At 37.8% G+C, this 17493-nt stretch overlaps 1 protein-coding gene across 1 annotated transcript; it reads left to right on the forward strand.

Moving 5' to 3' along the window:
- Positions 1 to 1907: 1907 nt before the first annotated feature.
- On the forward strand, positions 1908 to 15749 carry LOC140161174 (protein-cysteine N-palmitoyltransferase HHAT-like). Its single transcript, XM_072184619.1, has 11 exons — positions 1908 to 2133; positions 4748 to 5020; positions 5395 to 5462; positions 6456 to 6572; positions 8039 to 8236; positions 9951 to 10142; positions 10916 to 11087; positions 12567 to 12753; positions 13927 to 14128; positions 14743 to 14887; positions 15444 to 15749. Exons 2-11 carry the CDS (start codon positions 4792 to 4794, stop codon positions 15557 to 15559), a joined length of 1626 nt encoding a protein of 541 aa, XP_072040720.1. The 5' UTR covers positions 1908 to 2133; positions 4748 to 4791; the 3' UTR covers positions 15560 to 15749.
- Positions 15750 to 17493: the final 1744 nt, after the last annotated feature.

The following is a 17493-nucleotide window of genomic DNA, read 5'->3' on the forward strand; positions in this document are numbered from 1 at the left end:
GGGTGAAACAGGAATAAGCTTATGAAATTTATTGTGAATTTACATCAACATCAATTTACCTGACAAAACTCGAATTTTCTTGTAATGGCAATATCATATGGGGTACTTGATCATGCGCAAATCGTAAAAACATAGAAACTCTGTTGCAGGCTATGTGGTATCTCATATCGTGTGCATATGGTATGATTAGCCCGAGTCGCTCGGCCTATCTCGAACAAAATCGCCATGCGTAGCTTTTGAAAAACGAGAGGATTCGCCGTACTCATGGTACTATCACGGCAATTTTTGACACGAAGATATAGGGATGATGACACTGTGTACCGGTAATAAGCGACTTATAACCGGTATTAGTGACTTATTACCGGTATTAAGTGACTTAATGTTTGCTGACATACACAGGTGATTATTGCAATCTGATTGTTGTGCAGGAGCGATCTATTCAAAAATTGTATTCTTCTATGGTAGTTATTAATCCGATTATGACGTCACTTCTACGGCAAATTCATGACGCGACCCTGATGGTCATTATTTCTCTTCACCATGTCCATTTACGTGATTGAATCATAGACCATTTAAAACAAAAAATGGTCTATGATTGAATAAAGCTGCATGTAGGCCTGCGTCTCTCATGAATGCGCACATTCTTTAGAAATAAGACTGACCTAGCTCGAGATAGCCTATAGACATGATAGACGAATCCAAATACACGCATTCCTACACCTGACTAGCAGCCTTTAGTTGGGTCCCCGTCGGCTACAATGCATCCAAAATGTGAAATGATTCGGCCTTGGCGGAAATTTTAAACTGCATTCCATCACCCGTTTTACACCTTCCGCGAAAACACAGGTAGACAAAAGAATGATTTAAGTTTACAACACACAGTTCCAACAGTTGTGCAAATAAAAGCTGCTTTACAGCTAGAGAAGGTCGAGGAGGGTTAATAGAATAATACAATAGAGATAATTCCGCAGGTAATCCCGTCGCATCTATTCATAGATGTACAAATGGATGAACAAAAGGACTATGTATGAATAGATGCGGCCGGATTACCTCTATTGTATATATTATTCTATTAACCCTCCTCGTCTTTGCATCTTCTCTAGCTGTTAGGCGGCTTTTATTTGCACAATCAAACGCTCAAAACACCAGGTTGGTGCTAGCGGGAAACCAAAGATGGCCGACCAAATCCTGACCATGACTTGGCTCGTTGGATTCGTCTATAGCTAAAATACAGGTTTACATTTTACTATCTTAAGTCGTGTTCACACAGTCGGATATAAGTGAGTTATTACCGGTAATAGGCGACTTATTACCGGTTTTAGTGACTTAAGCGCTCCACAGACTCCGAGTATTAGACGTACAATATTGTATGTAACATATATACGTTATTTAATCTATTGTCATTCTATTTCCAGTAATGTTTAGCTTCTAACGAATGTTTGATGACGAAAAATCGATAATATGTTACATGTAATATCTAGCAGAAATATATTATCGATTTTTCGTCATCAAACATTCGTTAGAACTAACATTATACTGGAAATAGAATGGCAATAGATTAAATAACGTATATATGTTACATACAATATTTTACGTACAATAAAAAGTCTGAATACTGCTTTATAACCGGTATTAAGCGACTAAAATCCGACTGTGTGAACACGACTTTACATAATCTTGCTGTATTTCAGCTAGAGCACCATAGTTTTTTTTCTGAGAACAATAGGCCTACAAACACGAAATCTTTTCATGACTTCAGTGACGCGACCTCGATGGTCATCATTTTTATTCACCGTGTCCATTGAAGTGAGAGAGAATAGACAGGGCCTACGTGTTAACACAATAGAAATTCCCGGTAGAAACTAGCATCTCATGAATGCGCTACCAATCTTTAGAAAATAACAAAACCCACTTTTAGAGAGGGTGAGCTCGTGCCTGGACTAGATCGATTTTAGTGATGTGCTCGTACAGCTGCTCGTAGCTGGTCTACACCAAATTACCCAAATAAATCCTTTTCGAGGAAAAATCGTTTCGAGAATGAGCACGGGCATGCAACATTCATCATAAGCGCAATTAGTCGTGTGGCAAACAGGACAAAGTTTTGGTGCCAGATTGGAAACGGGGAACCAAATGGTAAGTGAACATTGTACGAATACAATATACAGTATGGCTTAAGGTATACAAATGATTCGTACCCATGCACAGCATGGGTACGAATAAGCAGTATATACAAAGACAGTGTACATGGATATCCATGGAGGAGCTGTCAAAAATTACATATTTCAAAACCAGGATAACTGCGCCCATTATGAAAATTTACACAAACCCATCATTTTCAAAATACACTGAAACCCTATATTCCATTTTTGAAAAATATGATCCCTAATGTTTACTTACTTTTGTTCAGCAAAAACCAAATTCCAGTTTGTCAAATTCATGTCTCAGAATGTTTATATTTTGTAGACTGATAAATGTTTCCATATATTGCACCCAAGTGTCAGTGCTAAACCCCTCATGTGGAGCAAATGATATTACAAGAAGTCAATTTGACCAACCACATGATAGATTAGGCTGTTCTTCCCCATCCATAATGTGTTTTGAAGCATGACCAAGCAACACCTTTAATCTACTTAAGGCTAGATGACAGCATGTCATGTTTTAATTGGCCAACACCAAACATGTGATACACATGGCAGACCTAAGCCAAGCTCTTTCAGTGAGTATGAAATCTCTGTTACCAGTGTATTGAAAAGCACATGTTCGGTGAAGTGCATCAAAGAAATAAATTGTTTTTTAAAGACTTGATACAGACTATTAGGCAACATGCTGTACATAAAGGCCTACAGGCTGTAGTTTGCCAAATGAAAATGGTGGCAAGTTTGATCAGAAGAATTTATGTGGTGGAATTAAAACATTTATACATCATTTTTGGCAACAAATTTCAACCAAATTGTTATTTTAAAAGGATATTCTTACAGAAGGACTTCTCCTTATCAAGTTTAGCAACAAAAGACATTGGTGAGTAAGTAACTTGTTGTAAAAACCTGCTGCACATGGCCATGTCATGGAAATCATGATTTCCTAGTTTCCATGTGGATTGTTAATTGATACCATTTTCCGCGTATAGGCTTAAGGGACCGTTCACTAACACTTGTTATGGGGTCCTGATGCAAAAAGGGGGGCCCTGAAAATTTTTGACCCTCTTAAGGAGGGCCCTGAAAAAATGACCACAAATTTTCCTGGAAAAATTGAGTTTAAATGCTTTTCTATGGGATTGACCCATAATTTTTATGTCAAAAAAGGGGGAGGGGCCTGACATTTTTGAGGTCTGTAAAGGGGGAGGGGGCCGAACATTTTTGCGATTATTTTTTTGCATCAGGCCCCCCCCCCCCTTACAAGTGTTTGTGAACGGTCCCTAATATTGGTATTATTTTGAATTGTTTACAAAAAAAGACCAAAAACATTTTGGACAACACTGTTTAGATTTGAGAGTGGAATCTGGTTATTTTATTCAATTATTTATATTCTCTTTGAAAAGCAATAATATTGTTGATTAAACCATGGAAATAATCTTATCTACATGTTACTCGAGAACTATTGTGTGCAAATTCGAAGCTAGAGTTCTCGAGTAAGTCAGTCCATGAAGGTAGTAGCATGGACAGTCCATAGATAATGAGCATTAATAATGCTGACAATGTGCGTGTATTCAACATATTTTGAGCTATTTTGAATTTATGCAGATTTGATTTTGGTTACGTGAAGTAACCTTTCAAACCAAATGAACTGGAAATTATTCCCGGAAATTATTGTTTCATTGTAAAGGTTGTGCGTTTGTCCTCGAGATAGACTTTATTATATACATGTATAGTATACATTTGTGTGTTAAAACATACTATCAGGGAACATCGATTACTCTCTGGGAATTGTCAGTCATTCATACACTATAACGAGAACCAATCAGAGCAAACGTTAGAAAATGCGGACCATGCATAATTGCACGGCCCGCACTCTGGCACTCTGCGTATTACGCGCAGTGCTGTCGGACGGGTTCATTTTTCTTGCGGGTTGATGCATTTACATTTGCCTGTATTTTCCATTTTTTTAGTGACAATTTTGTTATAAGATAGGAAAAATTATGGGTTTTTTTCTCGTGTACGAAATAGGTTTATTCAATAAATGCGTATCATATTTGAAGAGCTTTGTTGCAAAACCCCTTACATCCACTTGAGCAATTTTGAGAAAACATCAAAACATCAAAAAAAGTACTGATATATGGGAATTCACGCAAAGTGACACAATTATGTTAATAAATGCGTGTCACTTGTTGTTGGGAGGGGGTGCATTAGACACATCAACGTCTCAGTACAAGTGCATTATTTTGTACAATTTCTCGAGCAGCAAGTGATACGCATTTAATAACCTTTATACACAAGAAAAAATTCCATGATTTTTCTATCTCATAACAAAATTGTCACTAAAAATGTTGGAAAATACAAGCAAATGTAAATGCATCAACCGCAGGAAAAATGAACACGTCCGACAGAGACGCTGTGCAATTTTACAATATTTCTGCATGGTTTGCATTTTTCTAACGTTTGCTCTGATTGGTTCTCGCGATCTAAGAGCGTATGAAATGCAGACAATGCCTCACTAGTTTGGTTAGGGTTAGGGTTATAGTTAGGGTTAGGGTTATGGTGCCCAGGGTAGCCTATTCCAGAACATATCCATTTTTTAAATATATTTACAGGTAGGAGTGATATCAAGCGCACATATTAATTTTAGGATATAAAAATGCCTCGCGTTTCAAAGCACACCAAAGATGGCAACAATAAACCTACAGATTTGACGAACAATAACATCGTCGACGATGATTCCATGAATCCACTTCGTAACCAGAACACGAACGGAAGGAAGACATTCAAACACGCCGCTCTACCGAAATGGGAGTTGATGCTGTGTTTTGCAATGATGGTGGGATTTCTGGGATACATGAAATACAGGACAGGAGTTATTTCAAAAGGTAGGTGAAGGGCATTACTGATAATGACAACATAAAACACAAGGCGGGTTTTCAACAAAGAAAAAGAAAAACACGTAAACGCCATAAATTATGGGGTGAATTTTGATAGGAAAGGGCTCCTTTATTTTCCTTTGCCTTCCCAATTTTTTCTGTCATTTTTTTGTCAGGGGGTACTTTTCTCTTTCATTTTTTTTTTGGTCAGGGGGCAGTCTGCCACCCCTCCTACCCCGCTGCGCTACTGTCTTATTAAAACCCCATACTATATTTTGTGAACAATGTCATCTGATTTGTGTAATACAATATCCATTCAACGAGTATACACTTATGACTAAAATGTTTCATTCTTGTACACGTAAACCCCATTGAATTTGCAGAACATTTATCGCGGATGAAGCTATCTTATTTACCTAAAGGGTGGCTACCATTTGGAATCGGAAAAATAGTAAGTTTCATCCGATTATTGATATACTTTTATATACTATGCCATACCCCTACCTTTCCAATCCCTAAGCTATACAGTCTGAACTTATCGGAGCTAACTGAACTCCAAAGAAGAAAAAAGATGCGCAAGATTTCTTCATTAAGGGATGGGGTATGAACGTTTGGACAGTATTTATTGTGGGACATTAGAGCACAATTCGATATGTCTGATGTGCTCTCATGTCCCACAAAAAATACTGTCGAAACGCTCAAAACACTCATTCCAGATCCCTTAATGAGAACCCTAGATGGTTATTTAAACAACAGATCTTTGTACAACATGAGGAACCTTTTGTGGTTCTCTGGAAAGGCTGCAGAACATCTAATGGTTCTCAAATTAAACATATTAAAAGCTTGGATTCTTGAATTTTCAGGAACCTTTAAGGGCTCAAGTGCAAGGGTTGTTCCAGGGGGACACTTAAGAACTCCTTTCGAACCTTCGCACTAAGAACTAACTAGGCCTATATATGCATTGCCTATTGCCCTAGGTTTTTAATCGGAACGGTGTTCTGCAGAAGCAGAGTCAGTGGATACTTATAGATTTTATCACAAGTGTCAGTGGATACTTATAGATTTTATCACAAGAGTCAGTGGATACTTATAGATTTTATCACAAGAGTCAGCGGATACTTATAGATTTTATCACAAGAGTCAGTGGATACTTATAGATTTTATCACAAGAGTCAGTGGATACTTATAGATTTTATCACGGAGTCAGTGGATACTTATAGATTTTATCACAGAGTCAGTGGATACTTATAGATTTTATCACAGAGTCAGTGGATACTTATAGATTTTATCTCAAGAGTCAGTGGATACTTATAGATTTTATCACAGAGTCAGTGGATACTTATATATTTTATAACATCAAACTTAGTGTTAGCAAAGTTTCTTAAATTTAAAACATTTCTTTAGTTCATTTGATGCTTTAATTGTGTGATTTGTTTTGTTTTAGGATGCCGCGGACTTTGAATGGCTGTTCTTCAAGTGGAGTATGCTGAAGATGTCTGTTGTCCACGAAATATTAATCTACGTGATAGGCGGTCGACTGGCAGAAGCATTCTTTCCAAAAGTAAATTTATGATAATAATGATGACAGTAATACTAGTGACAGTGATGATGATGACGGTAGTCATGGCGATGATAATATTGCTGCATTTTCTGCTGCTGATGATGATGATGACAATAAATGATGACGATGACGGTGATAATAATAATAATAATGACGACGACGATGATATGATGATGATGATATGATGATGATGATGATGTAACGCTGATGTTAGTGATAATCACACATTGGAAATAATAAAGATGACGACGAAAACGATGACGGTGGTGTTGAGCTTGATGATAATAATACATACATACATACATTTGAGGCATTTATATAGCGCTACATCATTGTAGATAGCGCAGCGCATATGACAAAAATGACAGAATAACATGGCAAAAGATGAAACCAGATTAATTAAATACAAAGAACATAAAAATTATGACCACTGTGGAACAAACTATTCATAAGCAGCAAATAAGTAAGTTTTTAGACCCTTTTTTTTTTTTTTTTATGTATTTGATTCCCTGATGGTAGTGGGCAGATTGTTCCAAATATGTGGTGCTGAATGAACAAAAGACCTGTTTGTAGCAGTTTTCAGCAATTTGACGCTGTTGATCTCAGAAAGACGTGTTGTATCTGAGGCCAGATCTGGCTGGACAGTATACAGAGAGAGCAGATCAGTCATAAGAGGGGCTGATCTATTAAGGCATTCGAAAATAATCATCATGATCTTGAAAATGACCCTCTCTCTGATCCGAAGCCAATGTAATTCTTGTAAACAAGGCGTAGCAGGGTCCTGTTTTGTTCTGCAGCAAACATGGCAAATGAGTTTGATGCCCAGTTCTGGGTTCTTTGCAACCTTTGAATGTTAGATGTATTACTACCCAGAAGGAGCCCACTTCCATAGTCAATGCGAGACAGTATAAGACTTCTAACAACAAGGTGGCATTTGTCAACATCCAAGAAGCGTCTAACCATGCTAACACGGGATATATTGCGAAGCTGGTAATTCAAACTTGAACACAGTGAGCTGATGTGTGATGTCAATGTCATTGTCATTTGACGATCAAAAATAACACCTAAGTTCCGAACATTTTCAGTCGGCAGAATCTCCATGTCACCAATCCGAAGAGAAACAGGCGGCATATTTTGCTTTTGGTAATCAGATACCGCAACAAAGAATTCAGTAATAATTCTTATGATGATGATGAAATAATGATGATGATGAAGTTGATGACGACGATGATAAGACGGAGGAGGAGGAGGATATGGAGGAGGCGAGTAGGAGCAGCAGCGAAACTACAAATAAATATATTTATATTTGCTCGGAAACCCTGAGACTGGAAAACCTCCATTGCTGGTTTGATCTGATGGTTAATTTTGATAATATTCAGAGAAGTATAGACTAATACGACTTATTAATGATTCCCAATGTTTTTTCTCACATCTTGTTTCTTTTTATTCATTTATTCCCTTTTCAGTTCCGTAACCACTTCATCTTAGTATTTAGCATTGGTGTTCTAATCACGAGGATGACAACTCGTGTCATTAGCTTATTCGCGGCACACACTACTGTGGCATATTTAGCATCAAGGACTGGGGTTCCATTCATTGTGTGGTTAACAGGTGCATTGCAAGTATTGTCAGTTGAGGTTGATACTGCTTTCTACAGATGGCAGGTAAAGACTATGTCCCTTGTTATTATGGGTTATTATGTCTCACTTTATATTAGGAAGGCGAACAGACAGATTGCAAACCAGGACTGCAGACCAGACACTCACATAATTATGTATAGACAAATCGCATTCCTACACCTCAGCTGGGTCCCCCCTTAGGTCTACCCTAGTAAAATGTGAAATGATGTGGCCTTGGCGGAATATTAAACTGCATTCCATCACCCGTGTTACACGTAGACAAAAGAATGATACAAGTTTACAACACAATACAATTCAACATCGATTTTTAAGCGGATTAAATCCACCAAATTGGACAGTAACAACACCAGTTTGGTGTAGACGGGACCCAGTAATGGCCGACTGAATTCTGACCATCACTTGGCTCATAGACGAATCCAGCGAGCCAAGTCTACGTGTAACACGGGTGATGGAATGCAGTTTCAAATTCCCGCCAAGGACGCATCATTTCACATCTCTGGTGGGATTTATTCAGCGGGAACCCAGTTATGGCTGCTATTGAGTTGTAGGAATGCGTGAAATTTGATACTAATTTGATACTTATGAATACACATGATTAACCAATTTAATGCGAAAAATCTATTGCGAAAGAGAATAATGGATTGTGGATGCCATTCATCCCCATGTTGATGAAAGACAATTTGGTAACCAGAAGGGATTGTCTTCCACCCACTGCCTTATTGATGTCTATCACCACTTGATGTCAGATTTTTCGAAGGCTTTCGATTTGATTGACCATAAGATCACATAAAGCTTCTCAAACTTGGTGTTTCTCCTTCTCTTGTGCAGTGGGTGGTGGACTTCCTTTCTGGGAGGAAACAAAGAGTGAAAAAATAGGCTACTTACTCTGAGTGGGTAGAATTACATGGTGGTGTGCCTCAGGGCACTATCATGGGACCTATTGTACGGCGAGGGGAGGGGTGTATGTGTGTGTGTGTGTGTGGGGGGGGTGCATGTGTGTGTTTGAGATGGGGTGAGTACGGTTGAGTATGAGCTACAACTATATTAAATTTGACCTTTAATTCTTTGATTATACTTTTAGAATTATTTCATTGAGTACCGTATGTATCGTGCAATAATTCAATAATCTTTTTATGTATTTTATTATTATTATTTGTTTATCTTTATAAATTTGATTGTAAGCCCAATCGGCATTGGAAGTTTGCAATGCATTGTAGGACAGTTTTTGCAGTTTTAGGACACTTTGTCCTTTGACCTTTCAGAAAATTCAGAAATATTGGGTTTTTGTACGTACAAAATATAATCTAAAAATGTTTTACAATATTTAAAACATATAAAAAATATTAGTGTTTTATAAATAATTATTTGGTATTTTTTTAATGATCAAAATTGTGACAATAATAAGAAAATTAATAATAATTACGTAAATTTTCCCGATATGTCAGAGGTCAAAGTGTCCTAAAACTGCTCTCCAAAACCGGAAGTAAGAATGGCGATTGGGCTTATTCACCAAGCAATTCAGCCATTTTGGCTGTTATTTGAGTGTTTAATAAATATATCTGAAATACCCAAAAAATAAAATAAATTATGGCCTTTTTGACTACAACAACAGATTGAATATTCTTGTATACCTGCACGGTAATGCAGGGTGGGTGTTGATGGGTGTGGGGTGGAATTATCTAATTCTGTAATGTCTTCTTATTTCACTGATAATTTTATTATTTCACTTCCTCATCAGGAGTCTGCATTCCCTGGTTTAACTCTTGAGATGATTGGTTTCACTTTCGGGGTAATGCGATTTATAAGTTTTGGTTTGGAGTGTTGTAACAACCCCAAGAAGTATGGTCTCTTTGAATTCCTATTGTACGTCTTTTATTACCCACTATGGAGATTCGGACCTGTGATGACATTTGACAAGTTTCAGTTAGAGGTAAGTTAGTATTAAGGACATGCAACAACCCGACCAGATCATTGATAGGCCCTATCTTTTTTTTCTCTCCAAGATTTGACTTTTTGAGTTTCAATATGTATTTAACGTTGTTCAATGACATAATAAGGAAATGTTCTCCTATTTTTCTCAAACGCATTTCACTAAATAATAACTTTGGTAAATTCCAGATTGAGGTTTGGGCAAAACAATGTTGATTAAATATTAAAGATGAAAGCAAAATGTTTAATTATTCAAGGTTGTCAAATTAGTCCTGTTTTCTTTACTTAAGCAGTGCTCTTGTAATGTTTTGAAGAGACGTGTGAGATCGACCTAATTCGATTCCCGGGTTCGATTCTGCGCCTTAAGACTAACAGACAAAATACTTATGTGTCTTTTAATAAATCTGTGCTTGGAAATAATGATAATAAGATCTTTGCATCGTAATATCACTTTTGATTTTTGAATAAAAATTTCTTGCAAAATATTACCTTAGGCCTACTTGCATTTTGTCCTTTTCATAGAACGGGCCAATAGAAAAGTGAGGCTTTGTATTGAGCTAAAACATCATCTATAAAATGCATACAAATGAGGCTAAAGCTCTACAATATCATACATGATGTACATTATAGGCCTACCACAAATGCATGTTGAAAGGTGGAAAACTTTAAGGCACCAAGAAAAATCGGCGAGTGCTGTGGGTTTCTTGAATATCTATTAGCTTCTACTTAAAAACTGACGGAGCTTGTATACATGTATGTCCTCTCACATTTCAGATAAACAAAGAAAGTCGCTTATTGAGTAAACAGGAGCTGTGGCATATATTCAAGCAATCTCTGCGTCATATTTTCTGGTTTTTCTACATTGAGATTATCCTACACTTTCTATATTTCAACGCATTCCACATGCAACATGATGTATTTAGCAAATTACCACCGGGTGATTTGGGTAGGTTGGACATTAGTGTTTTATTTTGTACATTACTTTTATACTTGCTTTTAACCCACAGAAGGAGGGGGCACTCGTGTATTATATACCATGGCTATCAATGTCATTTTAGACCACCTTAATTAAATAGTTACCGGTAGTCTTAAAGCTCCCACGCGTATTAGTAAAATCACCAGCTTTTTGCGCGTTATTCTGCTGGATTGAGTAAATTTCAGTTTTTCCGCTATTTTTTTCTAAATCCACCACACAAACAAATATAATGTTCTGGACGGCTGATATAATTATATCCTTGTTCACTTGTCCTTGCGAAAATCACTGTTCAACGAAGTCCACTATACATTTGCATTTATAAATCCTTTGCGTATAAAATCCTCGCACAGAAATGGTGCTGCTTTCTCCAAACACTGTAACATCTTGCACAGTTCTCCAAACACTTAACTCCTTGCGCAGCTTTCCAAACACTTAACTCCTTTGGCAGATAACAATCTCCAAAAATGGTACTTCTTTCACCAATCACTCTTTCTCCAGGAAATACTATAGGCTTCTTTTTGCACTGCTCCACTTTATTGACAGATGTGTTGTTTTAAGAACCAGACTCCAGCAAGTCGACAGAAGAACTTTAATCCTTTGGGGAGTACCTTCATATACTCAAAATCTCCTTCGTTACTGTATTAAAACAGCACATTATTGGCTATACAAACAGGTTCAAATGTACCTCTTTTTGAAGCACAACGACGACCAACACGTTGAGAGTTTACACTGTCTTCATATTCTGTAAAGAGCAAACTCCAATGAATTCAACCGCAGATTATATAATCTGTGATTCAACGTTTATACTCATAAAAACTACAATCTATTAATAGACCATTCTGTAATATAAAAAACACTTCCTGTGGGTATTCCCATGATGTCACATCTACTTTATATTCTTAGGGATCCCACATCCATAGATAGTCCTGACTTTGGTTACTTTGACTTTGTTTTTGATTAACATGATGAATGAGGGAATTCCCCAAAATGAAATAACTCTAATTTTGTAAACAAAGATAAATAATCAAATTAAATTACGCAGGGCACATCACAAAATATATTAAATTAAGATGGCCTTATACCTTGGTCAAATACCACCAATTCTCTATTACACAGTTTACAATGGAAAACTAGGTGTGTGTAGGGAGGCAGAATCGATGTCCAACGCGTGAATGGGGGAGGGCCTTTTTAGCAAACTGTAAAAAAACGCTTCCTAATTGTATTTTACAGTTTTGACATGTCATTTCTGCATGTTACTATGAAATTGCACATTTTTGGTTATATAGCTTGGAATGTTTTAGGGATTTTAAAGCACCTTTTTTTAAATTTCTCAGTTGGCCTGCAAGAATTTGTTTTTCAATCACTGCCCAGGATCTATAGCTTATGAATGGGATGATTTGATGAAATAATCATATTATTTGTATTTTTCCTCCCCTTATTATACATCAGCTGTACTCGCTGGCTGCCATATGTTGTTCTTTCAAAACAAGTATGTTTTAATGTATGGAGTACCCGGTGTTGTGTCACTCTTTGATCGTGTAAATGCACCAGAACCACCATTGTGTCCGATGGGTGTTTATTCCTTTAGAGAAATGTGGCGACACTTCGATAGAGGACTGCATGATATGCTTATGAGGTGAGTTTCAAGAACTACGCAAAAAAGAACCTTTTATGAAGATCCCAAAAACATGTATGAGACATTGACGATGATCAATGATATCAGGAATGTGTTGCTTTGATTTCCTTGTCCGAAAACGTTATTTACCATGTTTACCAAAATGGTATTATATGTTGAACAAGATAAATGGATGTTGTTTGCAATATTATTTTGCATGTAGAAATTGTATATTTTTGCAACATTATGCAAATCATACGTTGGTGATTTGGAGCAAAATATAAGAAATATTGAATTGACTGATATATTGCCAATTTCTATATGCTTATGAGGAGGTGAGTTTCAAGAACTCCGGAAAAATGAACCTTTTTAAGGAAACATTGCTGGAGATCCCAAATGTAGGCGATAGCGTGCCGATGATTTGACCGGTAATTTTTTGTTGCTTAGAAAGTTAGATTTTCTTGGCCAAGATAGTCTGAAAACGTTGTTTACCAAAATGGCACTTGAAAACGTTATTAATTTAAAAATGTCATACATGCATGAACTTTGTTTTCAATATTTGTATGTAAAAGTTGAAATTGTAATTTTTTGCAGCATGAAACATAATACAAACCATACATCATCGATTTGGAGCAGAATATCAGAAATATTGAATTGACCGATATTGCCAATTTTAGCGGGGGAAATCGAGAGATATCAAGAATGCCGATTTTTGGCTAAATGATTATACGAGCTAAGATTGTCGATTTTTTGAGGATCAGAAAGTAAAGATTGCCGACGAATTTTAATAAGATTGTACACAAGTTACATTTGGCGATTTTGTGGAGAATCTATAGGCCTACAATTCCTTATTTTTGGCACGATAGCCGGGTCGAAATTAACCGATCGTGAAAGTTTAAATTACCGGTTAGGCAGGATTGTACAAGCCAAAGTAATGCAGAAATGCCGACTTTTGACAGAACGGATGTAGGCCCCTACTGCAGCTAAATTTGATGATAGGACCATGCTTATTTTCCCTATTTGCATTATATAGCCTATCCGGGAGCCTAAATAAGAAATTGATGTAGAATCTGAGAAAGATGTGCAATGCACATTATGCAGAGTATATGAGTATGGCTATTTTGTACACATACAGTGACATTTTGTACACATAAGTTTATTAATTAGGCCTAAATTATTACAATTTCCCCATAGGTACATTTATATTCCACTCGGTGGTTCCCGGTATGGACTGAAATGGGCTTCGTTCTCATCTTTTGTGGCGTTTGCTGCTATGAGTGTATGGCATGGTAATTCAGCAAACAATTACGCATGGGCATTCTGCAATTGGATAGCGATTCAAGTAGAATTACAAGTCATGAGTTTGGCATGGTCACCCAAAGCCGTGGAATATCAGGTAATTATTGAGAGCCACAATATTTAGTATCACGAAAGCCTTTGTCGGAAAGGGTGCAAACAATTCTTGATGTCGTTGTGTTGTACATGTACAATAGTAAATAATTTATTTTGGTGATTAAAAATTCAGGAGTCGATGGGACATTTGAATTTGCTGTAGTGGATGACACCCGGGGGATGACACCGATTTGTAAGGTCGAGGGGTCCGATTTAAGAATTGAGGTCTTGAATGGAATAAACGACTGATTTTAGAGAATTAAGAACTCCGTAGAAAAATGAAAGCTATGTGCAATAATTATGAGCCCTGGGGGCGGGTAAAATTAGGGGGGGGGGGGGGGGTAAGAAATTTTTGGCAAGCCGAAGGGTGGGGAAGCAATTTTTTGCCAGCCGAGAGGGGGGTCAAGCGATTTTTGGCACACATTCGTGGGGCGCCTTTTAAATAAAACGCTCTAAAAGGCTACGGAAACGCTTAATATGCAAACATGGGCTTAGAAGAACTGAAGTATGATGATCTATTAATAAAAGTGAGTGCTTCCCCTTCTGCAAAGTATGTTTCAGTGTGAAAATTGAAATGTAACCTTCTTTATTATATTACTGATTTTCTTTCCGTTTCAGCGTAAACTGTCGGGTCCAATGCTCCGACGACTTAGCGGGGTGGTAGCTGCAATCAATCAATTATTACTATCACTATTCAGCATGATATATATAGTAGGTCCTCTACCGATATTCTTCATTTACTTCAACGGATTCTTTATACAAGGTAAAATATTCATTAAGGCGAGTCGGACGGTAGGAGCCATATTTTTTCATTTAGTGATGTATCTAAACCAGGTGGTTCTCGAACCAGTAGCCTCGATGCTTCCGCGACTGATACACTATCACAACTGAACCTGCCCAACTAACCCAGCCCACCACACCCTACCCCATCCCCACCCTACCCCTAGTCCTACCACACCCTACTCCACAACTCTACCCGCCACCCAATTGGCCTCTCCCATTACCCTACCACACCACCTCACTCACTCAACCACACATTATCTCAAACACCCAAGTTTTTGGCACCCTCCACGAGAAAATCATGCACATGGGGAGTAAATGACACATCAAGCCTTATGATCTTCTTTATAGAACCCATGCTGTTACTCTTGTGTATATTTGAGCCTAAATGCAAACACCGCTAGGTCATGCTCCCCTCTGACCCGTTTTAAGTTTGGTATCAGAGATGTCCGTTGTCTACGTGACAAAATCCTTCATAAAATTCAAATATCATTTTAGGCTCTATACTAATTCGTTTTGAATACGTTTCTTTGCTATAGGTTTTCCGTGGATGCCTGCGATACTTTTCTTCTTCTTTTACTTCAATGTTCAACTTGATTATGAAGTGCAACGTAGGTTCACCTTTGAGCGTGTCTACAACAAGAAGTATTTATAATACTTGATTCAACAAACAAACAAAATGCTTTCATGAGTTATAACAGGTCGTATCTCAGAGGCGTTGTTGAAAAAAGAGCGCCAATCCAAATAAGCATTATAAGCACGTGGGGTATGAGATACATCGGCTTCCAGCTGATACGCCCAAATGTCTGGAATTGATACTTCATCATGGTGCTGATCCTGAGCTGATAGATGGCCAGCGTTTTGTCGGTTATTGGAGGGGAAATGGGCATTACGGAATTACTACTGCTGTACGGTGCAGATCCAAATATAAAATATGTCTTTGGTAAATCGGCATTGCATCATGTTGCAGCACATGGACAAGTTACAATTGCGCAGCTCCTTGTCAACCATAGAGCAATTGTGGCTTTGAATAACGTGCGGAAATATCAGCCCTTACACAGAGCATGCGCATCATCAGCGGAGTAGATTTCTTATTGACATGGGGTGGGGGGGTGAAAAGTATAGTGAATCCACCACCTTTTGGCGACAGAATAAGTTTACGGTATAAGCTAAACTGATGAGATATGGTGCAAAAGTAGAATAAATACCCGCGAAGCGCGCAAAAATGGGCACTTTTGGGGTTAAAATGACCAAATATGAGGTTAATTTGATCCTTAGGTGTTTTAGGTGCGAAGTGCGGTATTTTTGCCAAAATATATACTCTATGCTGCTAAATGATATTGTCTAACAACTTGTTCATGACAACTAACTTTCAAGATGTGCACGTAGTCCTTAGTGTGCGCGTTTCTATATGTGTGTGTGAGGTGGGGGGGAGTGTCTGTGGGGTGTGTGGGTAGGGTGTACTATATTGACGTGGGGGTGTGTGTGTGTATGATGGAGAAAGGAGGTGTGGGGTGTTTGTTTTATAATTGTAGAATGACTCGTTTTATCGAAAGCTGGTCTGTCACCACGGCAGAAATATGTTGTCGTATCTGTTTCGGCACTGAATAATTTTTATCAAGTGATTCCATGTGGGGGTGTGGGGGGGGGAGGGGAATGCACGGGCCGGGGTATATGGTGTGGTATGGGCGGAGTGTTTTGTGTGAGAGTGATATGGGATGTAATTTATAGATTATAAATAGTGAACAACTTACATTATACATGTCGTGCAAAAAAAAAAGAGAAAAAAAGAAACTCCTCGATCTATCCACTAGTTTTCACATTCATCTGTGTCATGCTTTTGTGTTTCCCGTAAGATGTTTTTAACCATATGTTGTCCGAGTTTTCAGATAGCAGCAAAATGTGTTATTTTGGAGGTATTGTCAACATGATGACGTATGAACTGAGTTGAGGATTACAAAGAGCAATAAACTCTTTTTCACGCGCATCCCCAGTCCCACCCACCCAACCCCCTTCTCTGCCCACCTCAAACCGTGTTACCCGGCCATAAAGCCCACACCTCTAATACAATACACTCCAGCCCAGCATGCACTCAATCCAACTAATCAGAACAACCAATGATGTGACAGAATCATTACGGTATATCCCATAGGCTATATAACATAATGATCAGATGATGGTGGATGCGATATCGCTATTTTTGACGTCGCCATTGGATTAACACATAATGATGAAATCTTCACAAACACTAAATTTGTTATGTGGTGTCAAAGCAAAATTATCTTACTCTAAAACCGTTGGGGTTCTGCAAAGTACCCCACTGCAAGTATGTTAATTGTCCATTTATAATCGCTAACCGTGTATTGTGAATGGGGCTGTCAGCCCTGTATCTTCGCCAGCCTCGTACGTCCGTGTTGCGTGTCCTATGCCGCCTGATAATGATCTTAAAAACAAGCTCCGGAATAGGGTACGTTTATCATCACCACAAATATGATACAAATTATTGGAACAATAAATTTAAAGGCAAGAAAAGGAAAACGCACATACCCTACCCACCATACAAGAACACAAAGACGAGAATGCAAAGAT

Source organism: Amphiura filiformis, chromosome 9 (genome assembly GCF_039555335.1).
Source record: "Amphiura filiformis chromosome 9, Afil_fr2py, whole genome shotgun sequence".
Lineage (NCBI taxonomy): Eukaryota > Metazoa > Echinodermata > Ophiuroidea > Amphilepidida > Amphiuridae > Amphiura > Amphiura filiformis.

Excerpts from the sequence above, each read along its gene's own strand:
- LOC140161174 (XM_072184619.1), top strand. The coding sequence starts at position 4,792 with ATGCCTCGCGTTTCAAAGCACACCAAAGATGGCAACAATAAACCTACA. Across the intron at positions 11,088-12,566 it reads ATTACCACCGGGTGATTTGG|CTGTACTCGCTGGCTGCCAT; the intron begins GTAGGTTGGACA and ends ATTATACATCAG. Across the intron at positions 14,888-15,443 it reads CAACGGATTCTTTATACAAG|GTTTTCCGTGGATGCCTGCG; the intron begins GTAAAATATTCA and ends TCTTTGCTATAG.